Raw genomic sequence first — 26,658 nt, forward strand, 5'->3', positions numbered from 1 at the left:
CCCCCTTTTTGTAACATCCTGGTTGGACATCCTTTCGTTAGCCCAGTTATAGGTGAAAGATCAAGACCAATTATATCTTAAGACCAGCCTGTCTGTGGCTCGGCAAAAACACCTGGTCTTCCAAATCCAAGTAAAACACACAACTAAATCAGAAAGTCAAAAAAGCCACTTGAGGAAATATCAGTAATGCAACCAAGCAGGCAGCTAGGGTAAGGATGGGAACTTCCTATGCTTATGAACTGCTCTTGTTAATCTCGTGTAGGGCAGCACCAGCATCTGGGGGCTCTAATGAATCAGAACAAAAGTGCCCACACCGTTGCAGACTGCAAAGACACAGAAAGCAGGAGGCATTAGTTTTTTTTAAAGCAGACCGAGAAGAATAAGAGAAGCTGTTTAGAGAACGAAACCACCCCTCCACCCTGCCCCATGAAAGTGTTTGGCAACGTCCTCTACTCCCCAGATCCTACTGCAGCCTCCGTCAACCTGGTGCCCTCCAGATGTTTTCAACTACAGCTCCCAGAATTCCTGGCCATGCTGGCTGGGGTTGATGGGTGTTGAGGTCCAGATCATCCAAAGAGCGCCAGGCTGGAGAAAGCTGCCCTCCTATAATCAAACGTAAGTATTCGTTCCTCTGTTTCCCCTGCCCTTCCTCCGTTGCCTCCCCCTGCAGCCGCCGTGTTGTAAATTGCTAGCCTCCCGGGCAGAGGCCTGTGTACACAGGGCCGGTCGAGGAGGAGGAGGAGGAGGACGCAGCGCCGGTGAGAACGCACGCTCCAAGTGTCACCGGCGCCACTGCTTTGGGCGGGGATGCTTGTCTGTGGCGGACACAGAAGTCCCGGCAGAGGCCCCGGCGGGGGCGAGGGCGATGCCGGCTTCCCAGTCCCACTGTCCCCGGGGGGTCGGGCTCCGAAGGCAGGGCGGGCACCCCCGCCTCCGCGGAAGGCTCGGCCTGCCCTGGGCGGGGGCCGGAGAGCGGGCGCGCCCGTCGCCACGGGAACCGGGGAGCACCCCTCGGCGGCCGCTCACCTGCCCACCGTCTGGTTGGCCAGCTGCTTCATGCGGTTGAACTGCTTCTTCATGATGGCGGCGGCGGCGGCGCGGCGGCGGCGCTTCTAGCTCCTGCTGCTCCCGCCAGGCCAGGCCAGGCCAGGCCAGCCCCGTCCTGCCCGCCCGCCCCGAGCGCCGCCTCCGCCGGTGCTCGCCCGGCCCGGCTTCCCACCTCACCGCCCACCGGAAGCCGCCGCCACTTCCGGCTTCCCGGTCCCGCCAGGGCCCCTCCCCGGCGGACTCGGAATGCAGGGCGGCGGCGGCCGCGTGACGCGTAGGAGCCCGCAAGGGCCATAGAGAGGGAGCAGCCAGGGAGGCCGCGCCGGCCCGGCTTCCGGGTGGGCTCGGAAGTTCACGCGACGCTGCGCGCGCGACCGCAAGGGCGGGAGGGCGCGCGGGGGCGGGGCCGTGGCTCCCGGGCGGCACCTGCGCCGGGCCCGCCGGCCTCCGCCCGCCCGCCGGGCCCTCCTCCGCCATGCCCGGTCGGAGGGAGCCTGACGGCTGCGCTGCGCTTGCTAGTGCGGTTCACCGCGACGTTCTTGCTTCGCGTTGCTTGCGAGCCGCCTCGGCAGGGTTTGCGTCCTGAAGGGCGGCCCGGGGGGAGCCGCGACGAGACGAGCGGCGCCCGCTGGCCTTGGCCCAGGAACGAGGGCGGCGCCGGGCGCGCGGCCTCACGCTCCTTCTCCCGTCTGCGCGTTGCCCGCGGCGCTGCCTGGCGGCCGTGGCGAGCAGGGGCCTCGCGCAGCCCTGCCTGGAGGTCCGGCGGGACTGAAGCCGGCGCCGCCCGCCTGCGAAGCGGGGCTCCCGCACCTTCCCGGAGGGCCTTCGCCCGCGCACCGCGTTGTCCCCGTGTCTCCTTGAGGACAGGCGAAGAGGTGTGCAGGACCAGACCCAGGGCCGCTCTAGCCCTGCGTTCTGTTCACACGGCGGCCGACCAGTCGACCGGGAACCCGCAAGCAGGACACGAGCGCAACGGCGCCCTCCCACCCGTGTTCCCCAGCAGCTGGTGTACTGCCTCCAGTTCCTCTAGAACTGGAGGCAGCATATAGCTGTTAGGACTAGTAGCCTCCTACATGAATTTGGCCAGTCCCCCTTTTAAAGCCATCCAAATTGGTGGCCATCACTGCATCTTGGGTTAGTGAATTCCATAGTAGCCCATAGTTCCAAGAATGCACTATTTGTCCCTTGTGTCGCTTTGATGACTTGCATTTAAAATAAATTGTTTGCCTGCTACTCATTTATATGCTGTATTCATATCTGAGCATGTCATATTGATGTTAAATACAATTATACAATATTGTGAAGGGAGAAGGGGGTGCCCTAATGCCCAGCAGTGTGGGCAGGGACAAAAGGTTGCTCGGGCTGAACACCAGCCCAGCAAGATAAGCTGCCACCACTGCCTATGTCCAACTCAGCCTAAGCCAGGGAACGCAGACCTTACAGGACACCCCCATGGCTTAAGAAATCAGACCCCAAGTCAGTACCCTCTTATTTCAAAGCTGTAGGCCTGAACCCTTAAGCAGTAGGAATAACCAAGAGGAAAGCTCTGGACTTAGTACCAAGGCCAAGTGGAATAAAGCACACACCTTCAGTTATGATAGATGGTAAGTTTATTCATTAACAGAAGCAGATGATATTAAGAGGTGGCAAGAATACACAGAAGAACTATACAGGAAAGATCTGAATGTCTCTGATAGCCATGATAGTGCGGTCACTGAACTTGAGCCGGACATCCTCGAGAGTGAAGTCAAGTGGGCCTTAGGAAGCATTACTAACTACAAAGCTAGCGGAGATGACAGTATTCTAGCTGAGCTATTTAAAATCCTAAAAGATGATGCTGTTAAAGTGCTGCATTCAATATGCCAACAAATTTGGAACACTCAACAATGACCACAAGACTGGAAAAGGTCAGTTTACATTCCAATTCCAAAGAAGGGCAACACCAAAGAGTGTTCAAACTACCGCACAATTGCGCTCATTTCACATGCCAGCAAGGTGATGCTCAAAATCCTACAAGCTAGGCTTCAGCAGTATGCGAACAGAGAACTACCGGAAGTACAACCTGGGTTTCGAAGAGGCAGAGGAATTAGATCAAATTGCCAACGTTCGCTGGATCATGGAGAAAGCAAGAGAATTCCAGAAAAACGTCTATTTCTGCTTCATTGACTACACTAAAGCCTTTGATTGTGTGGATCACAACAAACTGTGGCAAATTCTTAAAGTGATGGGAGTACCAGACCACTTTACCTGTCTCCTGAGAAACCTGTACGAGGGTCAAGAAGCAACAGTAAGACGGTGACTGCAGCCATGAAATTAACACCGCAGACGGTGACTGCAGCCATGAAATTAAAAGATGCTTGCTCCTTGGGAGGAAAGCTATGGCAAACCTAGACAGCATAGTAAGAAGCAGAGACATCACCTTGCCGACAAAGGTCCGTATAATCAAAGCTATGGTTTTCCCAGTAGTAACGTATGGCGGTGAGAGCTGGACTGTAAGGAAGGCTGAGCGCCGAAGAATTGATGCTTTCGAACTGTGGTGCTGGAGAAGACTCTTACGAGTCCCCTGGACTGCGAGGAGGTCAAATCAGTCAATCTTAAAGGAAATCAACCCTGACCGCTCATTGGAAGGACAGATACTGAAGCTGAAGCTCAAATATTTTGGCCACCTAATGCGAAGGGAAAACTCTCTGGAAAAGACCCTGATGCTGGGAAAGACTGAAGGCAAAAGGAGAAGGGGATGACAGAGGATGAGATGGTTAGATAGCATCACCGATGCAATGAATATGAACTTGAGCACACTCCGGGAGAGAGCACAGGACAGGAAGGCCTGGCGTGCTATGGTCCATGGGGTCACGAAGAGTCGGACACGACTGAACAGCAACAACAAAACTTTATTCACAAAAATGGAAAGGGAATAACACCCGAGGAAACAGCAATCATTGGAAACAGTACTTACAAGGCAAGACAACAAAGCTGACTCAACCTATCTGTATGTAGCAAGGCACAAGTCTTCAACGGAATAGGACCTTGGAAACCAGCAATCTCAAGCAGACAAGGGAAAGGACCAAACGAACCCAGACAAGAACAATGGGCAGCTGTAGCCCCTCTGGTTTTATACCGCAAAAGCTTTAGAAAAGCTAAGCTTGTTCTTATTAGCCAGTCACAAGTGAACTGAAACAGTCTTCAAATGGCCTAACGGATGTTTGCAGGCTCAGCCTCATGGAATGGATCTTGACAAGCTGCTGAGACACAGAAGGAAAATGGATTTCTTGATATATACACATTCACAACTTTCTTCTGGCATATACACTGCATTTCTGTTAGTAGTATTACATAACTCTTATGACTAGTATTAAGCATAATTTATTTCTTTAGAAGATGCCTATTAATAATTTTTATATCCTGCCTTTCTTCCAAAAACTTCAAAGCCGCATGTGTAGTTTCCCACACATGCACACATGGTGTATGTTTGCTTTTAATCCAACCACAGCACTTAAATGGGAAGTATATCAACTTAAATGCTTAAAAAAAAAATCATATATTTTTCAAACTCAGTATTTTGGGGGTTCACCTAACTGCCAGCATGTCTCGGCAACCAAGCCCCAAGGTCTCCTCTGCCCCTGACAGCACTGTCCAAGCTAGTAGGTTACAACTGCAATGCTATACACGCTTACCTGGGTGTAAGTCTCCTTGAACTTAATGTGGCTTACATCTGAGTAGGCACGCGTAGGATTGCACTGTTGGGGCTCTGTGGATTCACACCCGCTATCTCCTCCCCGCCAGAACACGTCCCTCTCCTTCATTTTACTATGCGCACCTTGGATCCCTCGCCTGGGGAATTACTGTCCCCCATAATGACAACTACAATTCCCATAAAGCCCTGGCGGGTTGTCGTCACTGGCTGCGTCAGACGTAGAGTTGTCAAAACATGCCTTGGCGTCCGACGGGCCGACTCGGAGACCACAATTCTCAGAGTCTCACCGCGGGCTCATCTCGCCTCTGATTGGGTCCAGCTTGGAGTTGACAACGCCATTGGCCAGTAGAAACAAGAGGCGCCGGGGGGGGGGGCGAGGGGAACGAAGGCGAGCGGTCTGCGCCGCCCAATAGAAATCCTCCCGGCCGGGCCAATGGGCGGGGGCGTTGTTGGCGGGCGGGGAGCCGCGCGGCGAGAGGGCCCCGCGGCTGAGGCGGCCCCGGCATGGGCGGCCGGCGCTGCTCCCCCTCGTCCCGCCGCTGATCCCGCCGCGCTCTCCGCCCGGCCATGGCCGGCACCTCCCGGGACCCGCTCGGCGCCGATGTCTTCGACGAGGCCGTGAGGGGCACCTGCGACGACGCCTCCCAGTGCAAGCGGTGAGGCCCAGGGGGCGGCAGCCCTCCCCTGGCGAATGGGCGCGAGCGGGCCGCCCGCGGCGGGCTTGAAGGCCCTGAGAGCGCCTTGCCGCCAGGCCCAAAGTCCAGCTGCCGCGACATTATTTCATGTATAATCCCACCTTTCCTCCCAGGGGCTCAAGGCTGTGTGTGCTGTCCCCCCCCCCCCCGCCGCCATGATATCCTCACAACAATCCTGCGAGGTAGGCTAGGCTGACAAACAGCGACTGGCCCAGTGTCAGCCAACCAGTGAGTTCCATTGCTGAGTGGAGAATCTGAAGCAGGGTCTCCCCAATTAAAGTCCAAACTCCACTACACGGGTTCTCTGCCTCCATGGTCAACCAGTTGCCTGCAAACCAGGCAGGAAGCCAACAGTTTGCTTCCCCCCCCCCCATTGTCCACAGCATTTGGAATTCAGAGGTATAGTGCTCCTAAGCATGGATGTCCCATTCTTAGCTCTAATGGTAGCTGGTGAGAGGCTGCTCACCACAAATTTATCTAAGAATTCTCTTGCTGCATCAGATCAAAGTCCTTCTAGTTCAGCTCTCTGGGCTTTGTAAGCTGCCCAGAGAGCTTCGGCTATTGGACAGTATACGAATGTAATGAATTCTGCTTCCTACTTCCTACAGGGGCCATCCAGGTGTCCCCTGGAAGCGCACAAACAGACCTCCTCTTTTGTTTGCTCCCAGCATTTGGTACCCAGAGAAAGGGTACCTCTGAGCATGGAGTTTCCATTTAGCTTGTCCAAGAAGACCTCTGCTGGATCAGACCAAAGGTTCATCTAGTCCAGACTTCCTCAACCTGATACCCTCTTGATGGTTTGTACTACAACTCCCAGCATTCTTGGCCATTGTCCATGCTGGCTGGGGCTGAAGAGAGTTGATATCCAAAACATCTGGAGGGTACCAGATTTGGGAACTAGTCCAGCTTTCTATTTCCAGAAGTGGTCAGCCAGAAGCTCACAGTTAGGATCTGAAGATCCCCCCCCACCCGATGGTTTGTACTCTGGTGGCTAGTATCCAGAGGTAACCTGTCTCTGAGCATGCAGATTCTATTATTATGCAATTTCTTGTAACGAGAGCCCTGCTAGATCGGACCTCAAGTCCATCTAGTCCATCATCTTGTTTCTGACAGCAGCTGGTCAGCAGATACCTCCAGAAAGCTTGCAAGCATGGCATCAAGGTCCTGTTTGCATGTGCAGGTACCATTCTTACCTCTTGTGTGAATGGCAGCCACTGTGAGCTTCCCTAATTCTTTGTAAGCACGTAAGAATCCCCTTTCTGGATAGTCTTATTCAGATGGTCTCTTTCTCTCCCTTGGTCAGATATGCTGTAAACATTGGCTACTGGAAGGATCCTTACATTGAACATTTTGTGAGACAACCGAAGGAAAGGAAGGCACCTGAAATCAGTCGTGGTAAGTTTGTAAACAAATATAGGTCAAACTGTATATGTTCTCCAGGTGTGGGGGGGGTGTCTCTAATGGCAATAACAAAATGTTGGAAGATGTACTAAGGATTGAAGTACACATCAGCTAATCATTATCCAATTCTAATAATTATGCTTTTCTTTAGGATATTATGCCCGTGTCCAGGGAGTTGGTCACTTACTTAAGGCTTTCTTGCAGAAGACTGAATGCATTTGCCAAATCATAAACCTTGGTGCTGGCTTGGACACCCTGTTCTGGAAATTAAAGGTGAAATTGCTTATGGTGGTGAGGTGACCCAAGGATTTCATGGCTCCAGGATGACCTCTAGTGGTCATTTATAAGCATTTTTGTTCCTTCCCTTTTATTGATTATATATATCCAGTAGAATGACCTAGGAGCAGTGTTTTTTCCATCTGTGTTCTGGGGAATTCTGGGGTTCCTTGGAGGTTCCTCAGAGAAGACATGAGTAATGGAGGATACTTTCCTGAAAGGTGGCTCATCTTCCCATTAACATCCTTTCCCGTGCATTTTCAGCTGCAGGCAAGTTTGGCTCATGGATAGAGATGAGGCCCAGTATTGCATCCTGCATGCGATGACAGAGGATTCTAGAGTTTTGGATATGTCCCAGAATCCTTTGCAACACACAGTGTCGTAGTATAGGTCAACATGGAAAGGGTTTCCAGAAAGTACAAAGCTTGCAAAGCTGAGGGGCTGACTTGTTTGCCTCCACCAGCAGTATCTTAAGCTGAAAGTGATTTTTTTTTCTTTTCAGGATGAGAATCTGCTTCCTAGAAAATATTTTGAAGTTGATTTTCCATCTATAGTCGCAAGGAAAATCCATTACATCAAGTAAGTCCATGGGTGTGTGTTGCATTTGACCTGGACTCAAGTAGGGATGTACGAAAGTCACTTACCTGGTCTTGCAGCTTGCTTCGCGGTGGGGGGGAGGCGCTTCGCTGCTCCCCCTGAAGTTCAGGCCGGGGGGGAGTATGTATTTACATACATAAATCTATGTAAAGATTTACGTAGACTACGGCGAATTTACATAAATCTATGTAAAGATTTACGTAGACTACGGCGAAAATAAGGGCAACGCTATTTGGTTGCCCTTATTTTTGCCGTAGTCCACGTAAATCTTTACGTAGACTACAGGGACCAAATAAGGAACGCGAATGGCGGCTCCCTATGGGGGCCACCATTAGCCGTACGCGCTTTTTTTTTTTTTAAAGTCACCCTTGATAGGCTACGTGACGATTAACGTAGCCTATCACGGCTGACTTTGCAGATCTAGCCGTGATAGGCTACGTTAATCGTTACGTAGCCTATCACAGGGGTGTTTTTTTTTTTTAACTTTTATTGTAATGGCGGCGAAGCCCCTGACGAAGACTTGCCGAACCGCCGCCAGGAGGGACATTCGTGAAAGGTAAGTCCCATCCCGGGGGCAGGGGGCAGAGAATTTCTCCCCGAACAACCTTCGGAGTACCGAATGCGTTGGCACTCGGCTCCCCGAAGTTTCGGGGAGAAATTCTCCCCCATCCCTAGACTCAAGTGAACATATTTTTTGTTTTTTTGAGAAGAAAGTGCAATTTGGGGTGAAATCTTGTTAGTTGTGAAACAGCACTCCCAAAATTGTTGCATTGCCTTGCTTAGTAGTCATAAGGGATACGCAACTTGTTGCCCTCCAGATGTTTTGGCCTGCCGATCACATCATTCCTCAGCAATGGTTGTGCTGGCTAGGACTGATGGGAGTTGTGGGCCAATTTATTTATTTATCATATGGCACATTCACATTGCATTACAATAAAAACATAGAGCATAATAAATATGAAATATAAAATATAGACAGGAAAATCACAAACGTATGTCTAGGTTACAGATACAGTTTTTTGCTTCAGTTGTCACAGCCAGGAAATTAGCAAAATCTCCATTGTAGGCTCGGTTTTGACACTCTGTCACTATGTGTTGGATAGTGTGTTTTTCAGCCCCACAATCACAATTTGATGTTATTTTGCCCCATTTGTAAAGGGCATCTGCACATCTACCATGACCCATGCGAATTCGGTTCAAGGTTGTCCATATTGCACGGGGCTGGTCAAATCCAGGTGGCTTTTCCAAGATGCAGGGCAAGCTTCAGCATTGTGGAGGACAGTTTCCTAGCCAATGTTATTTCCACGTGTTGTGGATATTAAAATCATCTTCTAAAAGAGCTTTAGCGGTAGAAATGGCTGGATGTCTCAATCTTAGCCTGTTTTGCTCCAAGTAGGTTACATCATTTAATATGGTTAGCTGGAGATTGTCAATCTTCCGATATTCTTGAAGAAGAATACCTACAACCCACAACATGCAGCAGACTTTGTAGGATGGGTAGGAAGCCACCCCCGCTGTGCTGCATACCAGGTTTGGACAACACGCCAACCTGTGCTGCATGCATCGCAGGGGATTATGCAAATGGCAGTTGCATGCACAACTTGCGCAGAGGTGCAGGGAGAAGCCACGATGGCTTCTTTTCCTGTTGCAGTCATCCAAACACATCCAGTATTTTGGACAAGTTCACATGTTACAGACTTGAGGTTGTGTACTATGTAAAACTGAAGGGTCTTTTTGTTTTTGTTCTTGCATCATCCCAGAAATAAGGATCAATCACTGTTCTCTGCAGTGTATATTTTTAACGGTAATTTCATAGGGAAGTGCTTCAAAAACCCACTGTAGGATAGTAAGTGGACTACAAATATTTAGATTAAATACAAACCTGGGCAGGTCTGCAAAGTGAGGTTATAACATCTGAAACGGCCCTTAGTTGCTTTAATAGAATCATAGAATAGTAGGGTTAGAAGGGGGCCTATAAGACCATCAAGTCTTAATAAAGCAGGGACAATGCTTCAGTTTGAGGCAATGGCTGTACTGAAAAAACTGTCTGAAATAGCTGGTAGCATTCATTTCAAGCAAAACATTTTTACCTGAGGCTTCTGGGTTTTGTGTGGCCCAAGGACTGCTTCTCATTAGCTTCAGATACACAGATTCACCCTTGCTCAGCAGGATACCTCTATTTTGGGAACTGAGAACGGAAACATTTCTATGCACCTTGAAGCCCCTCCTTTTTTGTCTAGCCCTTCCTGCCCAGCCAGCACCACCTGCACAGGCTTCTCTTCTCTTTTTCTCCTGCTCTGCAGATGGTCGGCTCGGGGGAAGACCCTTCTCTCTTGACTGACAGGGCACTGGAGTTCAGCTACTTGTTTGTCTTTGTTGCACCTGCTCACTGAACATGCTCAAAAGACTGGCTCAGCAGTCAGGTCTAGTGGTCTCTTTCCAGTAGAGGGCTGGCACAACTGCCCAGTCTTTGCGTGTGTCATAAAAGACAACTCACAGTCTTTTTCTTCCTTCCTTCCTTCCTTCCTTCCTTCCTTTCCTCCTTCTCTCCCACAGATCAAAACCTCCCCTGTCAAAACCAATTATGGAAAGCCATTCAGGAGAGTCTCTCCTGATAGGTGAGTCATCTTAAAAATGCATCCGTAAAGCAGGCTGGCATTTCCAAAGCCGCTTGCACCTCCTTGCTTCATTCTGCTATGTGGGCATGTTGTTAATATTTCAAGTAACATGCTGGGGAGGGAGGGGAGAATCTGTAACTTCTTTTTTGTCGCTCCCTGCAATGTACTGGCACTCTCTTGATAAGGAACATTAGGGTGCTGTTTACAATCTCTTTGCTGATGTTTGTGTTGCTTGGAAAGGGAAACCACTGAGTGTAAAAACGGCGCTCAGCCATGAGAGCTGTTGCCATCCTCTGTTTCCTTTAACAACACAAGCTTTTTCCTGCATGCTCCATTGGGGTCCGCTGTGCTGTTCTTCGTGCCACCCATCGGTTGCGAGGGCTGCTTTATTTGCTGTTTAATGGCTAAAAACTGGACAGTGAAGATAAATGTCAAGTTTTGAAGATCAGAGGTTTCTGATGATTACAGGCATAAAACTCCTTAATCTTCTTTAAACAGCAAAGAGCCACATTTGTTTCAGAACCTAGTTGGCTGTTTTGTTGAAAGATGTGGTGTGATTTTGAATTTGGGCTCATACTACCTCTCATCTGCAGTGATGTGAGGCAGAATTTTTTCTGGAAATTTTTCCAGGGCTTTATTTTTCTGCATAAAGTTTTCCATTTCATAAGTCCATTAGTAAAAATGAATGGATGCCAGTTGCAAATATAATATTAAGCTTAACTGAAACAATTTAAACTAAATTTAAACAATGTGAGGGAAGTAAATGCTAATGTTCTTAAATTTTTACACATATTCCAATAAAAATCAAATGAATATGAGGTATTTTTTAGCTTAATTGTTCACTAAATAAAAGTATAATAAAAATGCTAAATTAGATCTCTCTAGAGCATTTTCCGATGCAAATATTTTTTGCCTATGCAGATAGGCATACTTTGCCTTGGAACTTTTTCCAGAAAAGACTTGGCGCCTGGGTTTTTCTTTTCATTCCAGGTTCTAACCAGCGACCACTTTTGGGTTGTGATAAAATGCAGCTTGTAAGTGGGCTTGGTTCTTGACTCAGGCTTCTGTATGTCCTTTGGACACAAGGCTCAACATTCCAAGCCTCATATTTTCCATCAAAAGCTGATTGACTGGCATCCTGGTCAGTGAGTGGGCTCTCTTTTGGGATATTTATTTATTTCATTTCTATACCACCCAATAGCTGAAGCTCACTGGGTGGTTCACAAAAATTAAAACCACAAAGCGCAGCATAAAGCAATATAAAATATGAAAGCATAAAACCGCAACAGTGCAACCAGAATAAAATCTAGCAGCAATGCAGAGATTTAAAATACAGATTTAAAACACCAAAACCAAAAGACTAGGAAGCTAAAATGCTAACATACTGGGAGAATAAAAAGGTCTTCACCTGGTGCCGGAAGGAGTACAACATAGGTGCCAGGCGAACCTCTCTGGGGAGCTCATTCCACAACCGGGTGCCACAGCAGAAAAGGCTCTCCTCTTGGTAGCCACCCACCTCACTTCCTTTGGCAGGGGCTCATGGAGAAGGACCACTGAGGATGATCTTAGGATCGAGGCAGGCACATATGGGAGGAGGGGATCCTTCAGAGAACCTGGCCCCAAGCTGTTAAGGATTTTGAATGTTAATACCAGCGCTTTGAATTGGGCCCGGAAATGGACTGGCAGCCAGTGTAGCTGGAAAAGTACTGGCGTAATATGATCTCGTTGGCCAGTCCCTGTTAACAATCGTGCTGTCCTGTTTTGGACTAGTTGAAGTTTCCAGACTTTTTTCAAAGGCAGCCCCACGTACAATGCATTGTAGTAAACCAGATGAGAAGTTATCAGAGCATGGATAACTGTAGCTAGGCTCTCTCTGTCCAGATAAGGGTGTAGTTGGTATAATACAGTCATGTGAAAAAAAAAGTACACCCTCTTTTGAGTTCTATGGTTTTACGTATCAGGACATAATAAAAATCATCTGGTCCTTAGCAGGTCTTAAAATTAGGTAAATGCAACCTCAGATGAACAACAACACATGACTTATTACGCTGTGTCATTATTTATTTTACAGAAATAAAGCCAAAGTGGAGAAGCCATGTGTGAAAAACTAAGTACACCTTATGATTCAATAGCTTGTAGAACCACCGTTAGCAGCAATAACTTGAAGTAATCATTTTCTGTATGACTTTATCAGTCTCTCACATCATTGTGGAGGAATTTTGGCCCACTCTTCTTTACAACATTGCTTCAGTTCATTGAATTTTGCGGGCATTTGTTTATGTACAGCTCTCTTAAGGCCCTGCCACAGCATTTCAGTCGGGTTGAGGTCTGGACTTTGACTGGGCCATTGCAACACCTTGATTCTTTTCTTTTTCAGCCATTCTGTTGTAGATTTGCTGGTGTGCTTGGGTTCATTGTCCTGTTGCATGACCCAATTTCGGCCAAGCTTTAGCTGTCAGAAAGATGGCCTCACATTTGACTCTAGAATACTTTGGTATACAGAGGAGGTTATGGTCGACTCAAGGACTGCAAGGTACCCAGGTCCTGTGGCTGCAAAACAAGCCCGAATCATCACCCCTCCACTACCGTGCTTGACAGTTGGTATGAGATGTTTGTGCTGATATGCTGTGTTTGGTTTTCACCAAACACGGCATTGTGCATTATGGCCAAACATCTCCACTTTGGTCTCGTCTGTCCAAAAGACATTGTTCCAGAAGTCTTGTGATTTGTTCAGATGCAACTTTGCAAACCTAAGCCATGCTGCCATGTTCTTTTTAGAGAGAAGAGGCTTTCTCCTGGCAACCCTTCCAAACAAACCATACTTGTTCAGTCTTTTCTAATTGTACTGTCATGAACTTTAACATTTAACATGCTAACTGAGGCCTGTAGAGTCTGAGATGTAACTCTTGGATGTTTTGCAGTTTCTCTGAGTATTGCACAGTCTGCCCTTCGGGTGAATTTGCTGGGACGTCCACTCCTGGGAAGATTGGCAACTGTCTTGACTGTTTTCCACTTGTGAATAATCTTCCTCATTGTAGAATGATGGACTTTAAATTGTTTGGATATGGCCTTATAACCCTTCCCAGATTGATGGGCAGCAACAATTGCTTCTCTAAGATCATTGCTGATGTTTTGACTCTTTGACATTGTGTTAAAACACACCTGAATGCTCGAGACCAGCAAACTCCCGAGACCCACTTTTATAGAGGTGGTCACACTTCCTGATGATCAATAATCAAGGGCATTTGATTAGCAGCACCTGGCTGCTACTTAGCCTCTTCATACCTATGGAAGCAGTAAGGGTGTACTTAGTTTTTCACACATGGCTTCTCCATTTTGGCTTTATTTCTGTAAAATAAATAATGACACGGTGTAATATGTCATGCGTTGTTCATCTGAGGTTCTATTTACCTAATTTTAAGACCTGCCAAGGACCAGATGATTTTTATTATGTCCTGATACGTAAAAACATAGAACTCAAAAGAGGGTGTACTTTCTTTTTCACATGACTGTATGTGAAGGCTGACTGAGAGGAGCACCAATTCTCTGTTGTAGAAACCCCATTAAAGTGTGCAGGAGATGGAATGGAGTTCTGAATTGAGATTGCAGGTGAATGCTTGTGAAAACTAACCCAGGAGCACACACTACTCCTGACAGATATATTCCAAAGGCCCCGATCCTGTTTCTCTTCCCATCAGGGTGCTAGATTCCATTTTTTTGCCCACTCTTGTCTCCAAGGTGAAAGTGGTCAGGATTACTTTGTTGAGGCTTCTTGACATGGTTGAAGGAAATTAACTGTTCTGTGTCTCTGTCTTCTTTGGCTAGGCACGCCTGGTTAGCATGCACTGTTCCTCTTATTTTCCAAAAAAAGAAAAGGACAAAAGCAACCACATTTTTTCAGTAATTGTATGCTCCCTGCATTCATTTCATACACACACACACACTTCTCTACTAGACTGCATAACAGGACTTCTGTGCACAAGCTTGATAGTCAGACATCATCTGATGGGAAGCGACAAGATGAGGAGGTTGCTATTTCACCATGCTCAAGCCTCAGTGTTGTCGTTGTTTAGACTGCCTCTGTGCTTCTGCCCTTGCTGCCACATTTTGAACATCCACTCTCTTGACATGTGTGCTCTGCTATCTGCTGCTTCAGCTGATGGAATCTCCTCTGACACACTTCTTCTGTAGCATCTTTCTGTCCCACAAGCACCAAACAGTTTGGTTTCTTCCAGCTTCCAGGGCAGCATTCTCCCCTTCATCACGCACCATGCCAGTCTAGAGTTGGGCAATTGGAGAACTAACTTTCTTCTCAAAAGGAATGTCCTGGCTATTCACTGCTCTTTTTTTTCTGGCAAATGGGTTCTCCAAAAGCCTAACAGAATCTCTGACCTGGTTTGCGCATTGCAGTGACAGAAAGTGGTTTAATTGACCCAGCATTTGCCAGGTTGTGTGCTGTGTATGAGCTGCGTCCACTTTCCATAAGTGGTCTCTGATCAGCCTGATGTTAGGTTGCTGCATGACATGCGAACCCGGACACTTGCAGTTGTTTGTGGGTTAAGCAACACAAAGTTAACCTAAAAAGAAATCATAGGTTAACTTTGGTTTGTTTAACTTACAAACAACCCAAAGTGTCCAGGTTTGCACATCATGGAGCAACCTACAACTATGCCAATTGGAGGCGGCTTATGCAAAATGGAAGTGGTTTATGTGCAGCACACAATCTAGCAAATTGTGGGTTAATTAACCCACAATTTGCTGCTGTGACATGTGAACTGGCTCATTGTGTCTGCGGAAGGAAGATGTTTTTCTTTGTTTTCCTGGGAATTGTTTTTGGTGGGAACGTCTTCATTTTGAAGATCTACCGATGCCTTAACCTTCTTTGGGAAAATTTTTGATGTTTGATGGCTTTTGGTAGCTGGGGCTAACTTGGCGGGGGTGGTAAATTTGTTTTTTTGTCTGTTTGATTTGTGTTATATGTGCACACGTACTTTTAAGTATTTAACCACCCTTGAGTTGGGGTGGGCTACAAATTTTTGGGAAATGGTTACCAGCTATGGTATGAACTAAGGGCTGAGCCAATGTAAGCACACAATATAAGGCAATAGTGGGGGAATCCCAGGGGCTTAAACATCCAGGCTCTTCGGAATTTGACATTCTCGAGCCCTGCTGGAAGGGGAGTGCTCCATATGTTTGGTTAACAAGGCCGTGTTATGTAAAACATTTTTTAAAGCCTATCACCAGCATATATGTCTTTTCAGCTGCCAACAAGGTGGGCTTCTGTTAAATCAGCAAAGTTCTGTGTTATTGCACTTAAATCCCATAATTCTGCCTGCCTACCTCTTTAAAGTACAGCTGCTCTGATGTTGGGTTTAGAGTTTTCCCTTTTGAGAAATATGGGCATTAAATTAGCCATTTAAATAGTTCTCCCAAAGTAATTAGTCCACAAAAAGGTTTGCTAGCCTATGTGCCCACATACCTGATTTAGACGCTTGTGCCCTCCAATGGCCATAGTATTGATAAAGTTTCCCTATCTGGCTGCCTAGATGTGATTCTTACTAAACTCAGGTGAGTAAGCAATTAACAAAACAGCTTTAACTGCTCATTCTTCTGCAGATGCTCACAGCCTAGACTCCAGCCGTTATGCCATAATTGGTGCAGATCTCCGAGACCTGCCAAAGCTGGAGGAAAACCTGAAGAAGTGCAACATGGATCCACAGTAAGATGGGGTTTCAGAGACACTGTTTTTAAAAGCTATAGCCATTAATGCTCTTCAGATGCACAGAGCAGGAGAACTTTCATTAAACATGGCTGCAAAGTCAAGTAGAACATCTTTCTGTTTCTGCTGTTCCAGTTTTGGGCCTTCAGGAAATTGGGTCTATTTATCTTGAAGGTTTTCAGAGTATGTCTGTGGGAGTGCATGAGGCTAGATTGCCTTGATTGTGTTCCTTGGGTCTGATGAATGTTTACTCAGTAGCTCCCAGGGGATCCCCCCCACCATATAAAATCTCCATTGAGACTATATTTTCTAGAGTTTTATTTTTGTCTGTATTGCCATAAGTTGCCCTCCCATAAGGGTGAGTGAGTAGGGACCCCAGTCCTCCCTCTCTCCGCCGTACCCCTGGAGTGTTGTGCCCTGACCTCCAGAGGGCCAGTCCAAAGCTTGGGTTTGTGGGTTTCTCCGTGGGCCCTGAGCAATGTGGAGAGATTGGTCTTCCAACTGGGTGCAAGCTACAGACTGCCAGGAACATGTGTGTAAGTAACACAAGGGATGCAGCTCTGCACTGATTTGCCAAGCCTTTCATGCCACCAGGTCTTCCTTAACCGGCTCACACAGCTTCCTTGTGTGGAATTCCTTTAGCTTCTGGCTGTCCATTTCCCTTTTTGCTCTCAGTATTTAAAAGTAGCCCTGCAGGAAAAATTACTCAGTTGTTCATGTCACGTCAGTGGGGAGGGGAGGGGAGGGGAGGGGAGGGGAGGGAGGGTCATTCCCGGATTGCAGGACTCAAGAGAGCAGATCCAGCTAACCCAGCCCTGTTCTGTTGCTGCATCAGTGTGTGCTTAGCTGCTGGCCCCTTGTGCTGAATTGCTCCATTTCTCTTTGAAAGGAACTGTCTTTTGTGTGTAACTTAGTTTGTGTGTGTTCTGGTTTGTGTGTAAAAGATTCCAGGTTCAGTTCTTGTTGTGCTGGGAGAAACTTGATTACCTGGAGAACCACTGCCATCTGCGGTGGCCGAGCTAATAGTCTGATTCAAGAGAGGGCAGCTCCCCCCACCCCCAGTATGCATATCCCTAAGCACACTTCTGTACACCTGCAGGAGCCTCTTGCTGCTGTGCAGATAGTAAAGATGCCCTCTTGAAGACTGCCTTTCAGGTGTGGAAAAGCCTGTTGAAATGCCCACTGTTATATCTTGATGGTGGGGAGCAAACTACATCCCTCTTTCCTTCTCCCATAGCCTGCCATGTGGCTCCCTTGAGTCCTTTGGAGTGACCTGCTCTTCACTGGGTTGTTGCTGGTCCCTGGGTAGTGTGTAGTAGACACTTCTGCTGGGCCATGAAAGCCTCTGACCGGTGATTCGGTAGTGAGGCCATCAGTTTGTTTGGACTCTTTTTCCCTGTGCCCAGAACCCCTCACAGCAGCCTTCCCCAACTTGATACCCTCCAGATGTGTTGGGATTGCAACTCGCATAATTCCCAGCCACATGTGGCCAGTGGCAATGCTGGCTGCGAATTATGATAGTTGTCAAGGGCTCCTTGGAGGCCTCTCTCAGTCTAATCCAGTAGCCAAGTCCAGACACAGACAAAGGGATTCCTTTCAAAGCTTTATTCTTCTTTTACAACTTAACAACTCTACAGGTAGCAACTAGATCTGAGCAGCAGAGTACCTATGCCCTAAGTAGAAACAGTTGGTCCCCGTTTGAAAGAGAATTACTGGCAGACCCCTGAACTTAAGGACTAGGGAGAGTCCCTCCCCTTTTCCCTTGGATCCTCTGGGCTCAGCCTTTGTTTGCGCGCCAGCCGGGCACTACACCTCCTTTCCTCACCCTCCATCTGGCGCCGCTCTCTGCGTCTGCGTCGCGCATCCACCAGGTCTGCTATCTGTGCTCGGTCACTCCCTGGACTGCTTTCTAATCGAGGAATGCTGGTGGGAGGAATCCCCGTCAGCTGTGGGCCCTGGGAAAGAGGAGTGCGCTCCTCTCCCAGGAGCGACTGCTCTTCCTCAGAATCAGAACTACTCTGGGATTCTATGGGCTCGGTGTCCACCCTGACAATAGTTGCCATCCCAACACATGTGGAGGGTGCCAGGTTGGGGTAGGCTGCATCATAGGTTCTGTGGTCAAAAAAGGTTCATCTCCAGAAAGTAGTAAGGTGGATGCAAACTAATACCAAGCCTCGCATCATGCCAAAAAAGAGAAGCCGTGTATTATTCTCCCTAGTGATCAGACCATGCGGCTGATTCATTGGGTGTGTTTTCTTGGATGTTTTAGTGCTCCCCGCTTTGAGAACTCATTTGGTTGACATTTGGACAAGGAAACAAATGCAATCAATAATGCATGGCGAATAATATGAGCTGGATATGGAATCATTGTCCATAAGCAGTTGAAGTTGAATAATGTTGTGCCAGTCCTTGGTTCTAAAGGTGGCTGCATCCTATATAGGCAGATGAATAGGCATAGCTGAGGCAGGCAGCGCTGTAGTTATTTTTTTTCAGATCCTGGCTGCAGAAGCTCTTTGCTGGGCAGGTAGTAATATGGTGTAGTCACTTCATGACATAATGCACAAGGGCTAGTGAAGGCCATCTTAACTTGCCAGCTGCTTCTTGAAAACACACACTCAGGTGCCCTTTATATACACACTCAGCTGGACCATGAGACACACTTTTCAGTGGGTTTATCTCATTGTGCTGCTGTCTGGAGTGCCAGTGCCATAGGAAAGACCCATCCAATGTGTCCTGTTCATGTGGTGGTGCTGGCAGGCCTTTACATGTTAGAGCAGTGCTATGGCATGAACCTGTGGAAAGCAGCTCCTCTAATGCGCTGCTGTAATGTGTCAAGGGTATCTCTGCCCGTACAAAGCCATCTTTCCCTTCCCTGAACCTCATGAAGTTATGGATGCCAGAAGAAACAAAAATGTCCTGACCTTGTTCTCTGTCCCCCACTGCTTTTCTTCCCTATTTAAAGTTTGCCAACTCTCCTGGTGGCAGAATGCGTGCTGATCTACATGACCCGAGAACATTCGGCACGCCTCCTCAAGTGGGTGGCACGCATGTTCCAGGCCGCCATGTTTATAAACTACGAGCAGGTAAGCTGCAACCCCTAAAGTGACAGGTGTTCCAGGTACAAATTCCACATGTGAAATTGGCAGATGAATTGCTCTGCTCTTCTGTCCAGAATCACAAACATTCAGACATGCAACTGCTTTGGATTTAGGGTTATCTCTATGAGATTGCAGAACAATCAGAAGAACAGTTAGAGATCAGAGCTGTTTATGTTTGGTGGGGGGTTTGTGTCCCCCTCCCCACCCACGCAATACAATAGGGGACCCTTCTGAGTGGTGTTAATAATTTTTTATGGAGAAGAGTAGCTGCTGAGTCAGAGGTGGTTGAACTCAAGGAAATGGCATTGTGAGCAATCTTATGTAAGGCTATGAAATTTTAATCGCTTGACGCTTAGACTGTGTTGGCAGCTTGAGTGGCACTGCAAGCCAAGTCCACATGAAAAGTAGAAACTGCTGGTTGCTGGGTGGGGGCGGAAATGCAGACGAGAGATTTGATACCCCAATTTTGCGTATGAATCCAGGCAGAGGCGGAAAAAGAAGCAGCGGGATAGGTTTTTGTGATCCTCTGGAACAAGCTGTTTCTGATCAGATTTCTAGCTTTCTAGTGAAGTTTCCATCACAATTTCAAGTTACAATTTCTAGGATCACTAAACTGACCGCTTTGGTGATCTTGGCAGAGTGGCTAGCAATTTCGGGATTGCGCTCTGTTGCTCTATGGACTTAATTTTTTTAAAGAACAGTTCTATCATTTATATCCAGCCTGTGAGACAGCGCTTGGGACAGTATACCCAGGGCAGCCAGTGATTTCTCAATGATGTTGTGGGGCCCACCAAGGTGGATTATATACTGGGCCTGCTCTAGTTGGATTCCCCCCACCCTCAAAGGGCTAACTGCCATCCATGGCCCTGTAGGGAAGAAGAAGGAGCAAGGGAGCAGGCAAGGGAACATCAGGGCCTTCTCCAGTTGGACTGCCCCTCCTTTGGGAGATGAGAGGGGGGAACAGGGCCATCCCACCAGCCCTGCTGACAGTCTACCTAATTCATTTTCTCCCTCTTCCTTCCCCATTGCCTTTTCCTTGTGTGTCATGTCTTTTTTAGATTGTAAGCCTGCGGGCAGGGACTGTCTTCTTCGTTCATTCATTGCAAGCCACTCTGGGAGCCTTTTTTGGCTGAGGAGCAGGATAAAAATACAATCAATATATATTTGGGGTAGGAAGGAGCTAAACTTCTCAGTCTTAAAATAGCCCATATTCTGCAGTCCAGCTGAGGCAAGCAAATATGCCAGGGTTCTGCCTATTTTGTCTCTGCTAGGTGTGGCGAGGGCTGTAGAGCTGAGCCCGTGCCCCTCTCTGCTGCTGGACGTTCTGTTTATTCCTGCTCTAGTGCATAAGCCTGCTCAGTTGCCGTGCCCATCAGGGGAGATCTGTCTAGTGGCACCTGAGATTTTGGAGGTCCAGTCCATGGTGGCTTGGAATAGGGCTTTCAGTGTCATAGTGCCTATTGTCTGGAACTCCCTCCCTACTTCTTTTTGTACATCACTTAAAATTTCTTTAAGTGACTCATAAATATTGTTAAATAAATAAATACATAATCTCTCATCAGATGCCACTCTCATGTTACTAAGCTTGTATTGACAAGCAAGGGCTCAATTAAAAAAAAAAATGAAATGGAAGTGGACAGTCTCAGGTGGCTCAGTTCTGTACCAGATACCAAACTCCATGCTTGCAAGCCTCAAATGGGAGTGGCAAGGATCACGTGGTATGAAAAATACAGCGTGTGGATCTAAGGATGAAAGACTTCTGGATCTGAGGTACCTTCTGAGCAAAGATAAAGGCCTGTGCCTGAGTAGGAAGCTAGTGGAATACCGGCTTTTTCAGCTGTGACGCAGCTCTCTTTCAGCCTCTCTCCTGCATCCTCTCCAGGTAAACATGGCAGATCGCTTTGGGCAGATCATGATTGAGAATTTGCAGAGCAGGCAATGCAACCTGGTTGGTGTGGAAGACTGCCGGTCTCTGGACACCCAGGTAAGACAATTCTGGGTGGGAGGGACTCCTCTTGGCCAGTCTTCCAGTGGAGTGATGGTTTGGCTCAGATTGCAGGGCTTGCCTCCAGACCTGACTGTGTCATTTCAGACCTTTTCCCGGTCAAGACTAAATCCTCCAGTGAAGTTTGTATTGGATAGTCCCTTCGCTGGGGAGAAGGAAATTGCTCCTGCTCCCTAGTTTCAAGGATATGTCATACACTTTAAATTCAAGCCAGATTCTGTTGGAAAGGTAGAGCACATCTTGGACTCAGGGCTGCAAGCTCCTCATCGCTTACCCTCCCCCATCTCACCTGATGGAGAGCCTGCCCTTTGTTGACTCTTCTCACCATGTTCGATTCACAGAAGGAACGATTCCTACTAAATGGCTGGGAAACAGCAGATGCTATAGATATGGTGAAAGTCTACAATCGCTTGCCTCCAGATGATGTGAAACGGTAAGCTCCTCCTTCTCACTCTTACACCAACGTGCTTGCCTGCTGTTTTTATATATTTTAATATGTTTCTACTCTGCTTGTTTGAGTGAGGCCTTCCAAAGTGGCTTATGGTAAAATGATTAAAAATGAAACGATGGACAACTAACACAATGAAAATAGCTCTGGGGACCAGCCAAAATAATATCAATGAAAAGCTTGGCAGACTAAGAAGGTCTTGAGGGGCTGCTTAAAGGTCACCTATTAGAGTACTTGAGGGAGGGAAAAGGCCCTGTCCCTTGGGCCCAGCCAGCCTGATCCACCTTAGTGGTGGGCCAAAGAGCAGGGCCTCACCTGGGATCCGAACAGGTTTATAGGGGTGTTGGTGGTCCTTCAATAAACTGGCCCCAGACCATTCAAGGCTTTAAAAATTAGAACTAGTACTTTAAATTGAGCCTGGAAACAAATGGGTAAGCGCTGCATCTGGTGCTAATTTGGTGTGATATGATCTACCTATCTAGCGCCCAAACAACATTCTGAACACTGGACTTTGCACCAGCTGAAATTTCAAGACTGTTTTCAAAGGCACCCCAGTGTAGAGAGCATTACAGTAGTTTAGTCTGGATATAACCAGTGTGCATATTACTGAGGCTTGCGCCCCCAAAACATTTGGTGGAGGAGTACCCCCAGCTACTTACTTGGAAGCGTAACTCCATCCAAAATCAGTTGCATGCCTCTATCCAAGAGGCATGCAGTCCTCCCAAGCAACTGTACTTCTGTCTTGTCGGGATTAAGTTTCACTTTTGTTTGCCCTCATCCATCCCAGAATTGCCTCCAGATACCTGTTTAAGGTTTTCACTGCCATGCTGGGATTAACAGGGAGAAATGAGAGCTGAAGTTGTGTGTTGTTTACATACTGTGACACCTCAACCCAAACCTCTGCATGACATTTCCCAGCAGTTTCATGTAGGTGTTAAAAGGTATGTGAGACAGACTGAAACCCTGAGGCACCACAAAAGTCAGGGGCTGTAGGATGAAATAGTAGGCCCCAAAGAATGCCTTCTGAACTTGCCCCTCCAAAGAGGACTGTGCCCCAGTCTTAGCCCAGCTAGACAGCCCGGAAGGATATTATGGCCAATGGTATTGCAAACTGCTGAGAGGTCCAGAAGAACCAGCAGGATTGTACTCCTGTTGATCTCCTTGAGACGGCCACCACACAAGCTTTTAAGCACCTAGTTACCTCCATGGTAGCATGTTGTAGACATATGCAGCGTGTCAGTATGTTTTCAGTGTTGGTTATCACTTGTATCTCTCTTTCAAGGTAAATAACTTTTCTAGGGCTCTTGCCAAGTGCCTGTCTAGGGCAGCCACCTGATGTCCCCCAGTGACTAGACCAGTCCTGGGAGTTGTAGTGGCTTGGACTTGCAGCTTTTCCTTTCTCTGATTATATGAGAAGGATTTATTTATCGCATATGTATCCTGTCCATCCAAAGAGCTCAAGTGGGCAGCATACCAGAGGTTCTGATTTTATTCTTGCAACAACCTTGCGAGGTAGGGTAAGCTGAATGAAGGTGCCTGGCTCAGTACTGCTCAGTGAGCTTCATGGCTGAGTAGGGATTTGAACACAGATCACCCTAGTTCCAGTCCAGCACTGTAGCCACTTTGCTCTGCTCCATGGGCATGCTGGCTTGAAGGTGTTTCTCTGCATGTGTGGGTATTCGTGTGCTTGTTTCTGTATCCACCGCAGTCCTTCCTCTCTTCCTTCCTTCCTTCCAGGGTAGAGGCGCTTGAGTTCCTCGATGAGAAGGAACTGCTTGAGCAGCTCATGCAACATTACTGCCTGTGTTGGGCTACCAGGGACTCCCGGAATCTGGGTATGGTCCCGCTCATTGGCGGTCTTTTAAGCTGCTTGAGGGTTGGCCCAGGCTATCTTGTGAGATCTTGGACAAGTCTCTGGACATGTCCCTTACCTGCTTTGCTGGGGGAGGTGGCAAGTCCAACCCCACCCTTCCGGTTTGCCTCTCTGTCTGCTCTCCTGGTTGCCCCTGTATGGCAGGGTGGGCAGTTGTCTACATTACCACTGAAAGCTTGGTTCCTTCTGTGGTGCTCATGTTCCATGGGACAGCCAAGTGGCTGGGTGTGGTGGGGGATGCTGGCCTCCTTTAGTCAAATGGTCCTTCCACAGGAGCCTGCAGTGCAAAGGTTAAGCCGATGCTGTCTGTACCGGTTATACAAGTTGGTCCTTAGGGTAGTTGCTCTTCTGTTGTAAGCTCTACCCACATACTTGTGGGGCACTCAAGCAGCAGCTAAGCTCCCAGATTGGTGATTCCTGTGACCCTCTTCCATCAGAGACCACCTGATAAAAGATGTACATTTCTGGGGCAGTGCTGATACGTCATTGGGCTCCTTTGAGAAAGGGAGGTGATCTTGGAAGAATATTCTGCTATTCCGTTCCTTCCTCCCCCTCTCTGGCAAATTCAGTTAGTTTTAGGGGCTCTCTGCACTTGGCTTGTTTGGTGTGCCTGATCACAAACACTTTGGATTGGGGAGAAATCCATTTGGAAGAGCAGCTCCTGGCTTGGTGGGTGCATGGAAACATGGCCTGTCTTCTTCCCCATGGCCTTCCAGCTGAATAGCTTGCCCTGTGAGTGGGCCTGCCCTTTTGGCTAAGAGGTGCCTGCTCTGCAAGGTGCAGGTCCTGGCTGAATCCTCTGTCAGCACTCTGAGCTGCTTGCATGTAAGCAGCAGGATGTTTAGAAAGAACTGCTTCCTCTCTGGCTGTGTTCAGAAGAGGAGCGGCAAATCCCATTGGAACTGGCTTATGGGAAGCTGAGCATCCACATCAACCCTGTCCCAGCAGCAGTGTCAGACGTTTGCTATTATCTCTGCTGAGCCACACTCTGATCAGCAAGGCCTTGGAGCTGCCTCTGTGCATCACGTCCTTGGCTTTCAGCTGATGCCGTACCCAGAAGATGTCAGGGAGAGTGGAGAAAGACAACGGATGGCCACAGGGGCATCCGCTGCTTCCCATCCTCTGAGCTGCTCCAACATAGCTCCACTAAAGTGGCCTCCATGAACCAGTTTTCAGATGCAGCAATTGCTGTCTGACGCCACAACAGCATAAGAGCTACTTCGGTGTAGCTGCTTCCTGCTCTGTTCTGGCTAGACTTGAGACTCCACTTGGGAGGGAGGCTGGCACACTGTAATTTGCTCAAGGTCAGGGGGAAGCCCCACCAGCACTCAGGCCACCCAGTGCTCTTTTAACAGCTAGGCATGTGTAGCTTGGATGGCCACAGACGTTCACTAGCTGCCAAGTATGCCTGTAACGTAGAGACTGAGCTGTGATTCTTGAAGACAAAAGAGCACACAGAGTCAGTGTCCTCATCCAAAAGGTGCTTGGCTGGTTCTTCTCCTCTTTAAGGGTCTGGAGGTCTAGAAATCTGTGCCTTCGCCCTTAGCATGCTGCTTCATTCTGAAGTTGGGCATGCTGGAGACAGGAGTGGTCTGGATCCCGCTGTACCTTACCTTGGTGCCATTACAGTCCTCTTTAGTCTCTCTGCACCAATGTTCAGCATAGTGTGCACAGCCAGCCTCTACACCAGGAATAGGCAACTTAGGGAGGTCCAGGGGACACCCCCTCCCCTCTGAGCAGTGAAAAATAAAAATACGGTAGCTGGAGTGGCTACAGAGCACTAAAAGAGTCAAAAAGTCTTCAAAATGGATGCTCCAGACGCCATTTTCTTTTCTTTTTTTTAAATGTTTTTGCTATTGCTGTTGGGACAGTGGGGGCTGGCCACATGTTGCCCAACCATGCTCTACCTCATTATGCATCCGGTTCCACCATTGTCTTCTCTCTGTCTTCCAACAGGCCTTGCAGAGATTACTCTCTAATGCATTTGCTCTGGTGCAGCTCAGGGTGAGTCTGCTGCCCCCTGCTGGTGGGGCTCTGCATGCATCCACTCCAGCAAGCTCCTCCCCATGGATGGCATCTTCAAGTGAACGTGAGCCGTGGAGCATTTGCAGGAGTGGTTCGCCCCTCCCTTCACTCTTGGCGTCTTGCAACCTTTTGAATAAATGATTTCCTGTTGTGAGCAGCTGAATAATGAGAGCGCCTCTTCCCCTTTTCCAGGGACCTGTTTTTTGGAATTGTTATGAACAGAAATTATTTGTGTTTCTCCTGTGAGTGGAAGGCTCACGTGCCTGATGTACCTGTGCTCACTGGAGAGCTGAGAACTGGGCTGGGGGGCGGCGGGGATGTCAGAAGATACAGGAGGTTCTCGGCAGATGCTGGAGGCTCCTCCTCCTGCCTGTCATCTTGTGTCTCTTTTCTTCTGTGGGATGTTGGTCCTGGTATTTCTCCAGCCTCTGCGGCAGTGAAGATTTTGTACTTTCCGTGTGAATCTGCTTAGCTGTGTCAAGGGACTGCTCGCTGCCTTCCAGAAGGAGACTCTGCTGTTTGCCAGGGCTGAAAGCAGGTGTTTGCCATTGGCCCTGCAGTGCGGCTTCTCCCTGTCCTGGGCTGTACTGAAACACCCCCTCAGCCCGCCTGCAGCAAGGGTTAATAAATGGTGGGTTTTTGTAATGTTGTGTCATACCTTACTTCTACTTGACCCTAGCGAACACTTGATTAGCAAGGAATTGGGGATGTGGCTAATCCATCAGACCTCCTCTCCTGTGTGCCCTGTTGCCCTCATCCAACAAGCCAGGATTTATACAGTTCCTGAGTGGTAGAAATAGGAGCAAACCTAAGTGGCTTATATTTATTTTTTGTCATTAACAGTTATACACTGCCTTATTTGCTAAAAAGCCATCAAGGCAGTATGCAACAATTTAATACAATACAAGCAAAAACATTAAAAACAGTGAAACAGCTACATAATTTAAAAGGCTAAATAATTGTGTCCTCAAGAGAGCCTGTCCAGACCCCAATTTCCTGGGCTTGGGCTACCTGAGGCACACTTTTTTTCCTTGTTTCAGTATGACATCTGAAAAGTTTTGGATCTAGATGGAAGGCTCCCTTGGAGGACCCCATTCCCATTGTTTCAAGCTATTTTCTGATTGAAAGGAGACAAGGCAAGAGCCATGGTGACTCACACAGA

At 48.1% G+C, this 26,658-nt stretch overlaps 3 protein-coding genes across 16 annotated transcripts in view; 2 read left to right on the plus strand and 1 right to left on the minus strand.

The window, feature by feature from the left end:
* Positions 1 to 4,919, minus strand: part of ARHGAP17 (Rho GTPase activating protein 17) — an 85,407-nt gene extending 80,488 nt beyond the window's left edge. For 4 of the 12 annotated variants that reach the window (XM_084819061.1, XM_084819064.1, XM_084819059.1 and 1 more), the window contains exons 1-2: positions 4,865 to 4,919; positions 1,027 to 4,286 (exon numbers count right to left, since the gene is read on the minus strand). In XM_084819061.1, the coding sequence (XP_084675187.1) occupies positions 1,027 to 1,524 (498 nt within the window). In that variant the 5' untranslated portion in view covers positions 1,525 to 4,286; positions 4,865 to 4,919. Of the gene's footprint in view, positions 1 to 1,026; positions 4,287 to 4,721 lie in introns of those variants that run through there. The other 8 variants (XM_084819070.1, XM_084819066.1, XM_084819065.1 and 5 more) reach the window with 5 other exon arrangements.
* A 270-nt stretch (positions 4,920 to 5,189) lies between these two features.
* Positions 5,190 to 26,141, plus strand: LCMT1 (leucine carboxyl methyltransferase 1). Of its 2 annotated transcripts, XM_084819075.1 has the most exons (11): positions 5,190 to 5,397; positions 6,740 to 6,831; positions 6,989 to 7,110; positions 7,616 to 7,692; positions 10,267 to 10,328; positions 15,945 to 16,047; positions 19,010 to 19,130; positions 21,028 to 21,129; positions 21,492 to 21,583; positions 23,336 to 23,433; positions 25,428 to 26,141. In XM_084819075.1, exons 1-11 carry the CDS (start codon positions 5,309 to 5,311, stop codon positions 25,448 to 25,450), a joined length of 981 nt encoding a protein of 326 aa, XP_084675201.1. In that variant the 5' UTR covers positions 5,190 to 5,308; the 3' UTR covers positions 25,451 to 26,141. The 2 variants fall into 2 exon arrangements, with proteins under 2 accessions (XP_084675201.1, XP_084675202.1); XM_084819076.1 differs by lacking the exon at positions 23,336 to 23,433.
* Positions 21,515 to 26,658, plus strand: part of AQP8 (aquaporin 8) — a 51,211-nt gene continuing 46,067 nt past the window's right edge. For both annotated transcript variants that reach the window (XM_084819079.1, XM_084819078.1), the window contains exon 1: positions 21,515 to 21,583. The gene's annotated coding sequence lies outside the window, so the exon portion shown is untranslated. The remainder of the gene's footprint in view (positions 21,584 to 26,658) is intronic.

Source organism: Heloderma suspectum, chromosome 12, assembly GCF_057233095.1.
Source record: "Heloderma suspectum isolate Gila_16-S chromosome 12, 16-S_ref, whole genome shotgun sequence".
Taxonomy (NCBI): Eukaryota; Metazoa; Chordata; class Lepidosauria; order Squamata; family Helodermatidae; genus Heloderma; species Heloderma suspectum.

Coding starts and splice junctions, on each gene's coding strand:
- LCMT1 (XM_084819075.1), top strand. CDS start 5,309: ATGGCCGGCACCTCCCGGGACCCGCTCGGCGCCGATGTCTTCGACGAG. Junction 7,693..10,266: donor AGGAAAATCCATTACATCAA/GTAAGTCCATGG, acceptor TCTCTCCCACAG/ATCAAAACCTCCCCTGTCAA. Junction 23,434..25,427: donor CAGGGACTCCCGGAATCTGG/GTATGGTCCCGC, acceptor GTCTTCCAACAG/GCCTTGCAGAGATTACTCTC.